The 18175-nt window shown below is 47.6% G+C and overlaps 1 protein-coding gene across 1 annotated transcript in view; it reads left to right on the top strand.

Moving 5' to 3' along the window:
- LOC143989933 (uncharacterized) overlaps window positions 1-18175 on the top strand; it is a 359732-nt gene that overhangs the window by 172290 nt on the left and 169267 nt on the right. Inside the window, exons 8-10 of the mRNA XM_077490205.1 lie at window positions 10975-11072; window positions 11153-11359; window positions 11467-11608. Of these exons, the coding sequence (XP_077346331.1) occupies window positions 10975-11072; window positions 11153-11359; window positions 11467-11608 (447 nt within the window). The remainder of the gene's footprint in view (window positions 1-10974; window positions 11073-11152; window positions 11360-11466; window positions 11609-18175) is intronic.

Below are 18175 nucleotides of genomic sequence, written 5' to 3'. Positions count from 1 at the left end.
CCCCAACTATGGAATTGCTGCACCTCTCTTCTGTGACTGCGTGGCACTGTTGCTGGTCACATTAGATTGACAAGGACATAGCAAGGTCAGACTAGGAATGAATGGGGTGTCTCAGCTAATTGGCAGGAGTTTTTTTTAGTCCCTTGACCTGCTTTATTTGGGTGGAGTCAGGTGATCTCTGTTCTGTGCCACCCAGACAGCTGTCTGGGTGGACATGTGTTGAGCCGCCCCGGGTTGCTAGGCCAGAAGCCTGAGGCCTATCCCAGGGACACCTGGCTGCTAGGCTGCCTGAGGTCTATCCAGGAGCAGGAGAAACAGCGTAGGGTTGGGACTGCAGGATTGGAGTCCAACTGAGGTCCAGCTGGTCAAAGGTAAAGGGGAAGCTGTCGCCTCTAAGGCACCATCCCCCTTATTACCAGAGACTAGGGATGAGCTTTCTGTTCGGGTCCAACATGAGTTTGACTCGAACATTGGCTATTTGCCTGTTTGTCACAAAACCAAACATTATGGGCTGTTCACACCAAATTCGAGTGGCGCGTAAAGGCCCATAATGCACTGCGGGAGTGCAGTGCATTGCTGTATGATGATTGGCCAGAGCATGCATCATGACCTGCATGCTTTGGCCAATCACAGCGCCCTCAGCTAAGAGAGACATAATTGGGCAATGGAGGGGGGCCTTTCACCAATCATGGCTCAGGGGGACTAAGTCCACGCCCCACACTATATAAGGCTGCCTACACTTCAACCTCGTGTAGTGTGTTGTTGGTGTGGACGGAGAGAGAGAGTCTCATTTAGATTGAGCAGGCAGGCAGATTATTCAGTTAGCTGCAGTGTATTTAATATATATATATATATATATATATATATATATATATATATATATATATATATATATATATATATTTATACACACACACACACACAACTCGATTGTCCCCATACACACGTCTGTATTCTCTGCTGTGATGATCGGATTGTCCCCATACACATGTCTGTATTCTCTGCTGTGATGATCGGATTGTCCCCATACACACGTCTGTATTCTCTGCTGTGATGATCGGATTGTCCCCATACACACGTCTGTATTCTCTGCTGTGATGATCGGATTGTCCCCATACACACGCCTGTATTCTCTGCTGTGATGATCAGATTGTCCCCATACACACGTCTGTATTCTCTGCTGTGATGATCAGATTGTCCCCATACACACGTCTGTATTCTCTGCTGTGATGATCAGAATGTCCCCATACACAGGTCTGTATTCTCTGCTGTGATGATCGGATTGTCCCCATACACACGTCTGTATTCTCTGCTGTGATGATCGGATTGTCCCCATACACACGTCTGTATTCTCTGCTGTGATGATCGGATTGTCCCCATACACACGCCTGTATTCTCTGCTGTGATGATCAGATTGTCCCCATACACACGTCTGTATTCTCTGCTGTGATGATCAGATTGTCCCCATACACACGTCTGTATTCTCTGCTGTGATGATCAGAATGTCCCCATACACAGGTCTGTATTCTCTGCTGTGATGATCGGATTGTCCCCATACACACGTCTGTATTCTCTGCTGTGATGATCGGATTGTCCCCATACACACGTCTGTATTCTCTGCTGTGATGATCGGATTGTCCCCATACACACGTCTGTATTCTCTGCTGTGATGATCAGATTGTCCCCATACACACGTCTGTATTCTCTGCTGTGATGATCGGATTGTCCCCATACACACGTCTGTATTCTCTGCTGTGATGATCGGATTGTCCCCATACACACGTCTGTATTCTCTGCTGTGATGATCGGATTGTCCCCATACACACGTCTGTATTCTCTGCTGTGATGATCGGATTGTCCCCATACACACGTCTGTATTCTCTGCTGTGATGATCGGATTGTCCCCATACACACGTCTGTATTCTCTGCTGTGATGATCAGATTGTCCCCATACACACGTCTGTATTCTCTGCCCATGACTCTTCTCAGAGTTGCTGTCTGCAGTGCTGCGGGTTTCTCATACAACCCTGTAACCAGGGAATAATTCTCAAACTCAGCTCTGAATGTTTCCCAGTTGGTGCTCCAATCCCCCCCCCCCCCCCCGATTGTCACCCCCTCCGGGGGGGAGGAATATCATTTATAGCAGCCATATAGTTGTTAAGTCTCAAAATTCTCAAATATCAGAAAATGCACATAACTCACAAAACAGAGCTTTATCACAAAGCTGCTACATTCCAAACAAGAGGCTCCGTCCCGATTCCAGTCACTTCTGACACCATGTTTTATGTATAGAAATGAAGATACTGCAAGCTGTTTGAGGAGTCGTGTTGTATTGTATAACAGGAAACACAGAACAGGAAGCAGGAAGTACAAGAAATGTGTGTATGAAGAGGCGGAGCTCTGAGCGTGTATGAAGAGGCGGAGCTCTGAGCGTGTATGAAGAGGCGGAGCTCTGAGTGTGTATGAAGAGGCGGAGCTCTGAGTGTGTATGAAGAGGCGGAGCTCTGAGTGTGTATGAAGAGGCAGAGCCCTGAGCGTGTATGGAGAGGCGGAGCTCTGAGTGTGTATGAAGAGGCGGAGCTCTGAGTGTGTATGAAGAGGCGGAGCTCTGAGTGTGTATAAAGATGCGGAGCCCTGAGTGTGTATGAAGAGGCAGAGCCTTGAGCATGTATGAAGAGGCAGAGCTCTGAGTGTGTATGAAGAGGCGGAGCCCTGAGCATGTATGAAGAGGCAGAGCCTTGAGTGTGTATGAAGAGGCGGAGCTCTGAGCGTGTATGAAGAGGCGGAGCTCTGAGTGTGTATGAAGAGGCGGAGCTCTGAGTGTGTATGAAGAGGCAGAGCCCTGAGCGTGTATGAAGAGGCGTTGCCCTGAGTGTGTATGAAGAGGCAGAGCCCTGAGTGTGTATGAAGAGGCAGAGCCCTGAGCGTGTGTATGAAGAGGCAGAGCTCTAAGTGTGTATGAAGAGGCAGAGCCTTGAGTGTGTATGAAGAGGCGGAGCTCTGAGCGTGTATGAAGAGGCAGAGCCCTGAGCGTGTATGAAGAGGCGGAGCTCTGAGTGTGTATGAAGAGGCGGAGCCCTGAGCATGTATGAAGAGGCAGAGCCTTGAGTGTGTATGAAGAGGCGGAGCTCTGAGCGTGTATGAAGAGGCGGAGCTCTGAGTGTGTATGAAGAGGCGGAGCTCTGAGTGTGTATGAAGAGGCAGAGCCCTGAGCGTGTATGAAGAGGCGTTGCCCTGAGTGTGTATGAAGAGGCAGAGCCCTGAGTGTGTATGAAGAGGCAGAGCCCTGAGTGTGTATGAAGAGGCAGAGCCTTGAGTGTGTATGAAGAGGCAGAGCTCTAAGTGTGTATGAAGAGGCAGAGCCTTGAGTGTGTATGAAGAGGCGGAGCTCTGAGTGTGTATGAAGAGGCAGAGCCCTGAGCGTGTATGAAGAGGCGTTGCCCTGAGTGTGTATGAAGAGGCAGAGCTCTGAGTGTGTATGAAGAGGCAGAGCCTTGAGTGTGTATGAAGAAGCGGAGCTCTGAGTGTGTATGAAGAAGCGGAGCTCTGAGCGTGTATGAAGAGGTGGAGCTCTGTGTATGAAGAGGCAGAGCTCTGAGCGTGTATGAAGAGGCGGAGCTCCTGCAGGAACAGCGGTCGGAGGAGTCTAGGAGGGAGATGACAGAAAGCGCAGCAGACTTGCAGGAGTGAGCGAGGAGGATCCGGTTCCTTTGCCATCGGAGGTGAGGAGAGTGTGAAGGATGTTGGTGACTCTGGTAGATGAAAAGCTGGGAGTCATATTGCTCTGGTGAGTGGGGAAGCACCACTAAGGGGGCGCCCTCACCATCACGTGTGTAAGAGGTGGAAGAAGGCGTGGCTACACTACAGCTGCCACAGTTTGGAGCACCGAGAACTTTTACACCTTATCAACTTTTCACTGATTGGTGGAATTTTGACCAAAAAAAGTTTGTTGAAGTAGGTGTAAAGCAGTGGACTTGCAGAGAACAATATATTGAGTACAAAATATTGTATGATTACATGAATTTGCACAGGAATTTACTTTATTTAATATAGCAGCAAATATTAGGAGATGAAAGAAGTAGGTGCAAAGTGGAAGCAGTGGACTTGCAGAGAACACTATATTGAGTACAAAATATTATATGATTACCTGAATCTGCACAGGATTTCAGTTTATTTAATATAGCAGCAAATATGATAAGATTAAAGAAGTAGGTGTAAAGTGGAAGCAGTGGATCTGCAGGGAACAGCATCTTGAGCACAAATCACTTTATGCTGTATATGAATTTGCACATGGATCAGTTTATTTCATTTACTGATAAACATCATAAGATCAGTGAAGTAGGTGTAAAGTGGAAGAAGTAGATCTGCAGAGAATATTATTTGAGCCCCTAGCACTTTATATATGAATGCATCCACATATTGTAGTGTATTTGTGATGATTTATGTGCACACACAATAGGACAGCGCTAGGGTTGCCACCTGTACGGGTTTCACCCGGACAGTCCGGTTTTTGAATGATGTGTACGGGTTTTCATCTGCTCCAGACCCGTACACATCATTCAGACCGGACTGCCCGAGAGTGAGGATACTGCTCTGTGGGTGATGTGTCTCCCCTCCCCCGCCTTCTCACTAATGCCGAGTACAGGGGGATCTGAAGAAATTCAGTCAGCCCACACTGCCTGCTGCTGATTGCATGCAGGAGGGAGCCGGTGGAAGGTCCCAGACAAGGGGTGGCAGCTGAAGAATTCGAAAGCAGGAACGAGGATACCCCATGTCTACTGCCAGTTTCCTTTCTATGGCAGCAACACACCCTTTCTCCAGGGCACAGGCTCCTCTCAGGCTGGATCGGCTTTAACAGAGGTCCTCTACAGGTGGGCGGAGCAACCGACCCTACACGGACTGCTTCCTTCTGCCCAGCAGACATCAGACTCACCCTGGGACAGACTGAAGAGAACAGAGGACTGCATATTCTCCTCCCGTGAGTCCCAACCTGTTTTGCCCTCCAAACTGTGATTCTGTGCTGTAATCCTGTTCTGCATCTTGCAGTGCAGCTTTACTGAACGAAAAAGTAAAGATCTTGGCCATGTCAGGAATATATTAGGACTTTTCAGGCTCCCCATAGATGCATTCCACACACACACTATATCTTATTAAAAATTATTCTTTTTGATAATGTGGAATACTTCTGTGTAGAACCTGAAAAGTCCCAGTTTATTCCAGACATTGTCACAAGCATAAACAGCAAGAGATGTACAGAATACAGCCCATCTCCAGGAAAGGGGGAAATTACCACTTTTACTTCTATGTTTCCATGTTCCTGCTGCACTGCTCTCCTCCTCCTCCCAAAGCCTCGGCATCACTGCACACCATACAGGAACATTAACCCTGTATGGTACAATGAGGATGATGGAGTGTCTGTCAGCCTGTCACAACTTTCACGGAAGCTGCAGGGGACCAATCACAGAGATTGAGGGAATCAGAAAACGTCAATTTGTTCCAATTTACTATGTTTATTGTGCTTCGGAGAAAGGAACTGGAAAATCCACCCTCTGTGCCTTTCTCTGTTTCAAAAGTGAGCTATCAGGGGTCTGTTTAGTCTCCTGATATTTCACCAAAGCAGCTCCCCCCCCAACAAGACTGTTAAAAAAGGTAAAAATAAATACATTCGTAAAAAATAAAATAAAACTGACCCCGTCCTCTGCTCTACGGACCCCGTCCTCTGCTCTACTGACCCCGTCCTCTGCTCTACTGACCCCGTCCTCTTCCCTACTGACCCCGCCCTCTTCCCTACTGACCCCGTCCTCTGCTCTACTGACCCCGTCCTCTGCCCTACTGACACCGTTCACTGCCCTACTGACCCCGTCCTCTGCTCTACTGACCCCGTCCTCTGCCCTACTGACCCCGTCCTCTGCCCTACTGACCCCGTCCTCTGCCCTACTGACCCCGTCCTCTGCCCTACTGACCCCGTCCTCTGCCCTACTGACCCCGTCCTCTGCCCTACTGACCTGTCCTCTGCTCTACTGACCCCGTCCTCTGCTCTACTGACACCGTCCACTGCTCTACTGGCACCGTCCTCTGCTCTACTGACCCCGTCCTCTGCCCTACTGACCCCGTCCTCTGCCCTACTGACCCCGTCCTCTGCTCTACTGACCCCGTCCTCTGCTCTACTGACCCCGTCCTCTGCTCTACTGACACTGTCCACTGCTCTACTGACCCCGTCCTCTGCTCTACTGACCCCGTCCTCTGCTCTACTGACCCCGTCCTCTGCTGTACTGACCACGTCCTCTGCCCTACTGACACTGTCCACTGCTCTACTGACCCCGTCCTCTGCTCTACTGACCCCGTCCTCTGCTCTACTGACCCCGTCCACTGCTCTACTGACCCCGTCCTCTGCTCTACTGACCCCGTCCTCTTCCCTACTGACCCCGTCCTCTTCCCTACTGACCCCGTCCTCTGCTCTACTGACCCCGTCCTCTGCCCTACTGACACCGTTCACTGCCCTACTGACCCCGTCCTCTGCTCTACTGACCCCGTCCTCTGCCCTACTGACCCCGTCCTCTGCCCTACTGACCCCGTCCTCTGCCCTACTGACCCCGTCCTCTGCCCTACTGACCTGTCCTCTGCTCTACTGACCCCGTCCTCTGCTCTACTGACACCGTCCACTGCTCTACTGGCACCGTCCTCTGCTCTACTGACCCCGTCCTCTGCCCTACTGACCCCGTCCTCTGCCCTACTGACCCCGTCCTCTGCTCTACTGACCCCGTCCTCTGCTCTACTGACCCCGTCCTCTGCTCTACTGACCCCGTCCTCTGCTGTACTGACCACGTCCTCTGCCCTACTGACACTGTCCACTGCTCTACTGACCCCGTCCTCTGCTCTACTGACCCCGTCCTCTGCTCTACTGACCCCGTCCACTGCTCTACTGACCCCGTCCTCTGCTCTACTGACCCCGTCCTCTGCTCTACTGACCCCGTCCTCTGCTCTACTGACCCCGTCCTCTTCCCTACTGACCCCGTCCTCTGCTCTACTGACCCCGTCCTCTGCCCTACTGACACCGTTCACTGCCCTACTGACCCCGTCCTCTGCTCTACTGACCCCGTCCTCTGCTCTACTGACCCCGTCCTCTGCCCTACTGACCCCGTCCTCTGCCCTACTGACCCCGTCCTCTGCCCTACTGACCCCGTCCTCTGCCCTACTGACCCCGTCCTCTGCCCTACTGACCTGTCCTCTGCTCTACTGACCCCGTCCTCTGCTCTACTGACCCCGTCCACTGCTCTACTGGCACCGTCCTCTGCTCTACTGACCCCGTCCTCTGCCCTACTGACCCCGTCCTCTGCCCTACTGACCCCGTCCTCTGCCCTACTGACCCCGTCCTCTGCTCTACTGACCCCGTCCTCTGCTCTACTGACCCCGTCCTCTGCTCTACTGACCCCGTCCTCTGCTGTACTGACCACGTCCTCTGCCCTACTGACACTGTCCACTGCTCTACTGACCCCGTCCTCTGCTCTACTGACCCCGTCCTCTGCTCTACTGACCCCGTCCACTGCTCTACTGACACCGTCCTCTGCTCTACTGACACCGTCCTCTGCTCTACTGACACCGTTCACTGTCTTACTGACACCGTCCTCTGCTCTACTGACACTGTCCTCTGCTCTGACACTGTCCACTGCCCTGCTGACACAGTCCACTGCCCTACTGACACAGTCCACTGCCTTACTGACACCATTCACTGCCTTACTGACACCATTCACTGCCTTACTGACACCGTCCACTGCTCTACTGACACCGTCCACTGCTCTACTGACACCGTCCACTGCTCTACTGACACCGTCCTCTGCTCTACTGACACCGTCCTCTGCTCTACTGACACCGTCCTCTGCCTTACTGACACCGTCCTCTGCCTTACTGACACCGTCCTCTGCCTTACTGACACCGTCCTCTGCCTTACTGACACCGTCCTCTGCTCTATTGACCCCGTCCTCTGCTCTACTGACGCCGTCCTCTGCTCTGACACCGTCCTCTGCTCTGACACTGTCCACTGCCCTACTGACACTGTCCACTGCCTTACTGACACTGTCCACTGCCTTACTGACACAGTCCACTGCCCTACTGACACAGTCCACTGCCCTACTGACACAGTCCACTGCCCTACTGACACAGTCCACTGCCCTACTGACACAGTCCACTGCCCTACTGACACCGTTCACTGCCTTACTGACACCGTTCACTGCCTTACTGACACCGTCCACTGCCTTACTGACACCGTCCAATCCTATAGTGTATACTCCACTAAAAAAAATGGTGCTGCTAAAGTGTTCGGGTTTGGCTTGAAGAAAAGGTGGCAACCCTAGACAGCGCTGTGACACATAATGCTCTTCTAGTTGATAAAGGGAACACTTACCTTTGTTACAGCAGCAGTCCGGTATAAGTTATATCTGTAGGTATTTGAGTTGTTACACATAGCGCGGGTTTTATTCTATTTATATTGGGGACATAATTGCCCAAATCTGGGGATCAGGAGCCATTTCCACCTTTACTCTCGGCTGGGGCTCTTTGGATCCATATAACAGATGTTCTACATGACTAAATCTGACATCAATTTTACTGCAAAATTAAAGGGGCCAAAATGTCCCCCCCCCCCGAGCAGTAATATATTTCTATCCCCCTTGGTGGGAGTGGAGATGACCCATCTATAAGGATATACAGTACATACACACAGCACAAGGCCAGGTTCACACTGCAGTTCCTCTGAGCTCCACAGGGTGGTGATCTCACCTCTACCCAGACAGGAAGTCTCTATGGAAAGCAGGAAGTGATGTCAGCTACAGACAGGAAGTTCTATTTGGTAGAGGAACCTTTGCTGGATCTGGCGGCAGAGGAGGTAATATGTAGATTAACCCCTTCAGGGGGATTAGTTGATGATGAATATATCTTTCTTCCAAATCTGGCCATACATGGTTCAGTTTTATCGTTCATCCAGCGGGATGAGAGGAAAAAACTGAAGTGATTCCCCCATCCACACATTGGAGGGGGATGGGGGAATCCTCCCCGCTGCACTATTGTATTCTGACAATGGGGGGCGCTCCTCCGCTCTCAGAATACACAGATCAGTGATGAAGCTATTGGCTGCAGCCTCTGATGGAGTGACTTTTATCTGGCAGTGACCACACATGGATGAAAATGTGACCGATCCCTGCTGAACCAGCTGAATTTCCATGTCTCTATGGTCACCATAAGTGACTTCCTCCCCTCCCCCTCATCTCCTTCATTATGTAAGTCATGCTGAGATCATCTCCCATTGGCTGAGCAATATTCTCATTTGTCTCTGAGCTCCTTCTTGCTATTCCTCGTCCTGCCTGTTGTTTCCTTGGATTGATTTTCTGTGTAGTGACCCCGGCTTCATCTCTTGGATGCGCTCGTCTGTTGCTTGTCCTGACCTTTATCCTGATTCCTGGATCTCCTCCTCATCTCTCCTCCATATCCTCTTAGCCCTTGTACACACGGTCGGACATTCCAACAACCAAATCCGTCGGATTTTGTCCGAAACTGTTGCATACACACGGTCGGACAAAGTTGTTGGAAAATCCAAACGTTCAGAACGTGATGACATTATTTAATTACGATGGGACTACGTTCAGGCTAGTAGCCAATAGCTTTGATGTAGGAATTTGATCTGAGCATGCGTGGCACTTTGTCCGATCGGAATTCTCTACACATGATCGGACAAGGTCCAATCAGATCATGTTATCGGAAAATTTTACAGACAAGTTGGAAAACTTGGTCCGTCAGATACTCCGACGGAAACAGTCCGATGAAGACAGTCGGATTATCCGACAAAACGGTCCGATCGGACACATTCGGTCAGAATCTCTGACCGTGTGTACAAGGGCTAACACAGCTTTTCTCCACACCTGCAGTGATCCTGGGGGGTGGAAACTTGGCACCAGCACTCAGGAAAATCCATCCCCACCAATAGGAGCTCTGGAGAAAATTGTCTGCTATTTACACTCCGTTCCTCCGCACGTCACCTGATCACATGAGAGCTTACTTTCACACATTCCTGACAGATTTCTGTATGGTAAAGGTCAAAGTTCACTTCAGTTTAGGAGAGGAAGGACACACCCAGGAACAATGATTTGGTTTGCATGAGAGCCTCATATAGAGGACCCCTCAAATCTCCCCATCCAAATGTCCCTCCATCCAGAGTCTATATGTCCTATGACATCACACTGACCTCACAGCTCCTCTTCCTAATGTCCCTCCATCTGGCTTTTTTCCTGATGCTCTTAGGATGTGGGCGGACTCTTGGCATCCTCACTAGCAAAGTGGGACTGTAGGTCCTGCATTGTATGTAATGACATCAGAATACCTGCTACAAGCTTTTAACCTGCATAGTGTGGGGGTCCTGTGTGGGTAAATTATACCTCAGTCTGAAGTGGGGCTTTAATAAAATGGAGACCTGAATGGTGAGGTGAGGAGGATTCTGGGAATATCGTTTGATTTTACTATTTGTGTTCAGATCTAGAGTTTTCCTCCTGTGAAGTCTGGAGATCATATGACATCACATTGCCTCCACCTCCCTCCCTGATAGAATAGAGAAATACAAAGAAGATTCTAGAAGTCACCAGAGAGATGATGGAGGAGAGGTGAGGAGGATTCTGGGAATTCTGGGACATTATCCAGTAACAGACAAGGGATGTGTCTGGATGGTGACTGTATCATTGTGTGTGTCAGGTTCCTATAAGGTGTCAGGATGTCACTGTCTATTTCTCCATGGAGGAGTGGGAGTATTTAGAAGGACACAAGGATCTCTACAAGGACGTCATGATGGACAATCAGCCGCCCCTCACATCACCGGGTAAGAGGAGACTTTATTGTAAAGGAGAGAGCAGTACGGAGGCTCCACCTAGATCCCCCATCATATGATAAACACATAGAAACAATGTATTCAGTCAGTGTGTGTGTTTCCCACAGATGGATCCAGTAATGGGAACCCACCAGAGAGATGTCCCCGTCCTCTGTATTCCCGGGATTCCACACAGGAAGATCACACCATCCCCCACCATCATCAGGTAGATGAGTGACAATTATTGGTAGTTCTGATTTATACACAGCATGATTGTTACAATTAATGTTTTATGATATCTTCCAGAGTGGAATCCTCAGGGATTATAATATTGTTGTTAAAGAAGAGGATACCGAGGAGGATGAGGAGTATGGAGTGATGGAGGAGTTTTCAGAAGGACACAAGGATATGATGGAGCCACCAAATACCAGGAACCCACCAGAGAGATGTCCCCGTCCTCTGTATTCCCGGGATTCCACACAGGAAGATCACACCATTCCTCACTGTTACAAGGTTTGTGGAACAGAGCATCTAGGACATGGACAATGGAGATGATGTTTGGATTTTGTATGTGAACTTCTATCTTACAGATGATATTTTCTCTCATTTTCTTGATTTAGAGTGGAGATCCAATCGATATAGAATTTGAGGTGAAATCAGAAGAAGAAGAGAGGTATGTGAGGGATGATCAGCAGTCTATGGAGGAGGATGGAATAACGAGGACATTTATAGAGGAGGACACTCCTACAGAGATCAGCACAGGTGGGTTATTAACACTAAATACATTCATCCACCCATACTGCTCACTGATTGGTCCAGAGTAGGGCAAGGACTGGGTGATATCAGCCTGTAATCCCCTGGTCACTTTCCTGAGCTGTGTTCCCCTTCCTGTATTCCTGGATTTCTCTCCGATAATCTTCCTTCTCTGTGCTGCAGACACAAATCATGGACCTAGACTGGATTTATGGAGATTCTGGGGTTCAGCTGGCAGCAAAATGTTTGTTTATTTTAACCATAGATGTTACTAGACCTAGGCACCTGTCTAGTTAGATCTCTGACAGAGCAATTCTGTGGTTACTTGCTCTGTTGTCTGCTGGCTGTGCCGGGTGGAGGGATATGTCTATATAGTCTACCAATATAGTGTCAATGTCGATAATTATTTCCCATATCCCTGTATGCTGTGTTCACTAAGATGTAAGTCCATGAGTCTTTTAAAACTCTCAATACTCCCCGCTCACACCACCAATTGTGGAAGAGAGTTTCACATCCTTATCACCCTGACAGTGAAAACCCCCTACAGCGCTTAACCTCTAGCCGACCAGCCGCCATCAATATACTGCAGCAGGTTGGCTCTTTCCCGCAAATAGCTATAGCTCTATGTCGGCCCTTTATGCCCCGTACACATGTTCCGATTATCGTAAGACAAATCGTTCACATTTTGTTGCATACAACTAAGATCGAATACAACAGTGCAAAATGTGTGTAAGATTTTTGTTGTACGATTCTGGAAAAATCTTCCCTTGTCCGTAGCTACGTATTTTAAATGATGTCAAATACATGTGACCCGTGTGTCCTTCTGGTTTATTTTTTGTGTTTCCGATCATGCGTGATGTTTGTTGAATGACTTTTATTGGACGCATACTGTACTGACTACACGATTGTCGTTCGATGGGCTGTCATCAGACTGAAGTTTTCCTGTTTGTCCCTTCGGATTTGGTTGGACGGACTGTCGTGATCGGCTGTCGAAAGCTGCGTACTAACGATCAGATTATCGAACGATCTGTCCGAAAGCGACTTTTGTGGTCCGATAATCGGAATGTGTGTACGGGGCATTAAGCGGCTATAGCAGGCATGGGCACCCACTGCACGGCGGGGGACCAGATTTGCATGATCAGCGGGCATGAGAGCCTGAATGGGGATGTGTGTGTGTGTGTGTAAACACACACATCTCCATTCTGTCAGGAGAGACAGAAACTAGTTAGGAACAGCAATCTGGCTCCTCCTCTAGTCAGTCACACCCCCCTCCCACAGTTAGAAACACACATGAGGAAATACATTTAACCCCTTGATCGCCCCCTAGTGTTAACCCCTTCCCTACCAGTGACATTTTACACAGTAATCTGCGTTTTTATAGCTCTGATCGTTGTATAAATGTCAATGGTCCCAAGGTGTCGAAAGTGTCTGATTTGTCTGCCGCAATGTCGCAGTCCCACTCAAAATCTGAGATTTATTCCCTATTTTGTAGATGCTGTAACTTTTTTGCGCAAACCAATCAATATTCTCTTATTGCGATTTTATTTTATTTTTTTACCAAAAATATGTAGAAGAATATATATCGGCCTGAACTGATGAAGAAATGTATTTTTTTTTTACATTTTTTGGGGGATATTTATTATAGCAAAAAGTTAAAACAATTGTTTTTTTTGTTTTGTTTTTTCAAAATTGTCTCTCTCTCTCCTTTTTTTGTTTATAGCGCAAAAAATAAAAACGGCAGAGGTGATCAAATACCACCAAAAGAAAGCTCTATTTGTGGGGGAAAAAAAGGACATACATTTTTGTTTGGGTGTAGCATCGCACGACAGCGCAATTGTTGGTTAAAGCGACGCAGTGCCGTATTGCAAAAAAATGGCCTGGTCATTAAGGGGGAAAATCCTTCTGGCGGCTGAGATGAAATAGGTTCCTCCTTACACTGAGATCACCACTGAGATATTTGTAAATCGCTATCGTATCTCCTCTCAAGCGTCTTTTCTCCAGGGAGAATACATTTAGTGCTTGTAGTCGTTTCTCATAATTGAGGTCCTCCAGTCCCCTAATTCATTTTGTTGCCCTTCTCTGGACTCTTTCTAGTTACAGCACATTCCTTCTGAGGTGACCAGAACTGTACAGAATATTCCAGATGTGGTCGAACCCAAGTTTTATAAAGTGGCAGGATTATAGTTTTATCTCTGGAATTTATGCATGCTAATATTCTGCCGGCTTTGCTTGCTGCAACCTGACATTGCATGCTATTACTCAGTCTGTCTTCTACTAGGACCCCCAGATCTTTCTCCATCCTGGACCCCCCCAGAGGTTCTCTCGCTAGTGAGTCATTTGCATTTATGTTTTTAGCCCCCAAGTGCATCACTTTACATTTTTGCACATTAAACTTAATTTGCCATCTAGTTGCCCACCCCATTCAGGTCTTCTTGTAAAGTGTCTATAGCCTGATGTAAATTTATTGCCCTGCATATTTTTGAGATCAAGATATTTATATTGACCTCTATATCGTTTATGAATAAATTGAACAGGATTGGTCCCAGGACAGAGCCTTAGGGTGCCCCACTAACCACTCCAGACCATTCTGAGTAGGGGTGCAACGGATCAAAAAACTCACAGATAGGATCGTTCCTCGAATCAGAGTGACGGATCGGATCATTTTTCGGATCAGCAAATAATAATTGAATTTGCAAAAACCTGTGAAAATTCCACCACCATATAGTCCCCACTGTAATATCCACAATCTCCCCCACTGTAATATTCATCTCCCCCACTGTAATATCCACATCATCTCCCCCACTGTAATATTGGCTGAGTATGGCGGGTTATGGCAGAGTATTGGCGAGGTTTGGCTGGGTACTGCAGAGTATAGGCAGGGTATTGGCAGAGTATAGGCAGGGTATTGGCAGGGTACTGCAGAGTATGGAGGGATGGCTGTGACTGCAATTGTCACAAAGCAGCGCTGTGGGCAATACAGATGCAGCCCACAGCGCTGCTTCCATCCGATCTCTCCCCTCCACTGTACAGATCTGTACACAGAGGGGAGAGAGGAACCGGCGGCGTCATGATGACACCGGTTTGTTTACAAGTGATCGCTCTGTCATTTGACGGAGTGATCACATTGGGTGTAGAAAGATGGCCGCCGCTTCAGAGCTAGGCCAAAGCCGCGGCCTTTCCTAAGGCCGAGACCACGGATCGCGGTGTGTGCCGGTCCGAGCGGGGTGACCTGTTCGGATCACGGAACACTGATGATCCGTTGCACCCCTAATTCTGAGTACATGTTATTTATCACCACCCTTTGGACACGCCCCCATAACCTGTTTTCTATCCATGAACAAACTCTATGGTCCTTGCCTACAGACCACAGTTTGTAGATTGAACGTCTATGGGGAACTGTGTGGAATGCTTGTGCAATATCCAGATACACCACGTCCACAGGCATTCCTTTATCTAGATCAGCGATTCTCAACCAGGGTTCCTCCAGAGGTTGCTGGGGGTTCCTTCAGCATTGGGCAATTTCTGCCTCTTAGATAAGTTCCCACTCACACCATTGATCTTTTTAGCTATCTGTAAGGAGGGAATTCTTCCCAATGACCACAAGTGTAAAGACCATTCTCCCCACTGACCATCACACTAATGTATCATGAGTTGTAGATTTCTAATTTTTAGCAGGGATTGTGTGGATGTGTTGAAAAGGTTTAAGAAAGGCTGATCTAGATGGCAGCTCACTTCCTCGTCGAATGCTAACAGATTGGTTTGGCAGGAATAACCCTTCGTAAACCCATGCTGATTACTACTAATGATACCCTTTTCATCACTAAATTATTGGATATAGTCCCTTGTCATCCTCTCCATTAGTTTACATACTATTGATGTTAGACTGACTGGCCTGTAGTTTCCAGGTATATATATATATATATATATAATATATATATATATATATATATATATATATATATATAATCTCTGCCCTTTTTTGAATAGTGGTAACATGTGGGCTTTTCTCCAATCAGCTGGTACCATTCATGTCAGTATGCTGTCTATAAAGTTTAGGAACAATGGTTTGGCTATAACCTGGCTGAGTTTGTTGAGGACTCTCAGGTATAAGCCATCCGGTCCTAGTGATTAATTTGTGTTTTAAGCTTTTCTGGATCCCGACTTCTATAAGACACACGAGTGCCTCCTGTGACGTGTTGCTAACAATACAATCATGGTTGTTATACCCATCCTTTTCCTGAGTAAAAACTGAGGAGAAGGAAGCATTTAGTACAGTTGCTTTCTCTTTGTCATTTGTAACCATCCTCCCTTCATCATCCTTTATGTGGCCAATATGCGCTGATGGCAATTTTTATAATTTTTTATTTTTTACTGTTAATATATTAACCACTTCTGGACTGCCGCACGCCGATATACGTCAGCTGTTTAAATAGTTAGTAAGGTTGAATAAAGACACCAGTCCATCCAGTTCAACCTGAGTGAGTGTCTACAATTGTCCCTATCCCTGTACATTTTTTTTTTTTTTTTCTTTTTTTATTACATTTTTTTTTTTTTCTAAATCGAATTTTATTGAGTTTTACATTTAACAGTAAAACAGGATCCAATTCCAAGAAATTCAAATATATTATGTCATAACAAACAGCTAATAACAGTGGCACACATATGTATATTCTTTAGAAAACAGGCATTGTAAAAATATACAACAAAATATAGTTATAATCGTGCTACCAAAGAAAAAAATAAATACAAATATAGCAACCAGCATCCAACAACGTACCAATTGTAAAAAATATACTAAACAAAAAAATGCAGCGCTAAAAAGGAAAACACCCCGTGAAGCAAAGTGTTATTACCACATAATAAATGGATGGCATGAAGAAAACATGCCAAATAGTAAACAAATGTGAACAATAGGAATAAACAAATGTGAAAAAATGTATATCTTATATACCGTGACAAAAATAATTTTTAGCAATCAATAAATATAAAATAGTAGGTAGTGAAAAGGAGCCTGGAGTCAAACCCAAGCAACAACTATAGCAATAGTCTTTAAGATACTAGATAGCCCCTTCACCACGGAAAGTGACAAGGGCCCACGGAAAGCGACAAGAGCCCACCACAATGGCCGCCCAAAGCATCCGGACCACAAGAAAAACACCAGCCTAATGCCACCGCGAGCCCCCCCGCACAAGCAGGACAACACACCGAACGCAAGCAGAAAAGGCAACAGGCACGCCCACCAGAAGGCGCGGACCCACACACCCAGCCGGCGAGCCGCCCAGACACCAAACCGCAACAGCCAGCAATCCTCCAGTCCAATGGGCGATGCAAACCCCAGCCGCGCCCAGACGCCACCAGATCCCAAGATATCCAATCCGGGATGTTTTTTGGATCCGAGAAAGTGGAAAATGTATTCACACCCCAATGGGTGCATGAAAAATGTAAACCAAAAAAGGTTGTCACCAGTAATTTTCTGCATTGGTTTTACCACCAGTCTTTGAACAACAGCTGATGTTAATTATATGTGATGTTAGAGCAGTGAATATTTGCGTGTGATCTCACAGCAGGCTATGCCCCAGTTGAAGCAAGTTTATTGTGAAACATGTCGGGTACATAGCTTACATAGCGAGATCGTCCACGCTTTTTTATTGATACTTTGTGCTTTTGTACCCTTCTTCAATGATGGTTCCTGAGATCTGATGACGTCCGAGCACAGCCGAGGCCCACATCACCCACCCGACTGGAGGACCGCCGGCCACCGCAACTCGATGTCCGAACGACCCACCACCCAGGCGCGCGGGTCCACACCCCCCGGCAAGCGCACCCACCACCTTCTCCGCCTGCACTCAGCGCGCTGCCGCGCCCACACGAAGAAACTCGCAGCGGCATCAAGCCGGTGCCCCTCCCACGGTCCACGCAACCACCGCGACGAGCCCCCGCCACCCCCCATGCGCCCCCGTCACCCTCCACAGCGAACAGACCATCCAGCATCCTTTTTTTTTTTTTTATATTAATCTTTATTAAATTTTCACAATATACAAACCACATCTTAAAATAACATTACCAAAATTTCAATACATATTCCTTCCTTTCAGAGGCCTGAGTTTTAAAGTTCTAGGAGGGGGGGGAGATGAAAAAACATCCATACATCACATCTACTTAACAAAATTAAAACAATATCTAGTCAATACCCCTGTACATTGCACACTCACATTGGTCCCTACCCTCAAGAAGCCCAAAATCCAAGGTCCCCATTCATATACTAGGGCCAATTTTTGGACCGAAGCCAATTAACCTACCTGCATGTCTTTGGAGTGTGGAAGGAAACTGGAGTACGCGGAGGAAACCCACGCAGGCACAGGGAGAACATACAAACTCCAGGCAGATAGTGTCGGGGTTGGGATTCGAACCAGCGACCCTTTTTACTGCTAGGCGAGAGTGCTAACCACTACACCACTGTGTTTGAAGAGGGATATCTTTGTTATGGTAGCAGCTAGCTGCCACAACCCTGGTATCCTCTTCTTCAGTGAGCGGCCCGCTTTCAGATAATAGTGGTCTCTGTGGCGGATTCGCTGC

The sequence above is a fragment of the Lithobates pipiens genome, unplaced genomic scaffold, assembly GCF_037356315.1.
Source record: "Lithobates pipiens isolate NorthernLeopardFrog02 unplaced genomic scaffold, aLitPip1_a1.2 Scaffold_18, whole genome shotgun sequence".
NCBI classification, from domain to species: Eukaryota; Metazoa; Chordata; class Amphibia; order Anura; family Ranidae; genus Lithobates; species Lithobates pipiens.
This window is presented reverse-complemented; position numbering and strand designations above follow the sequence as displayed.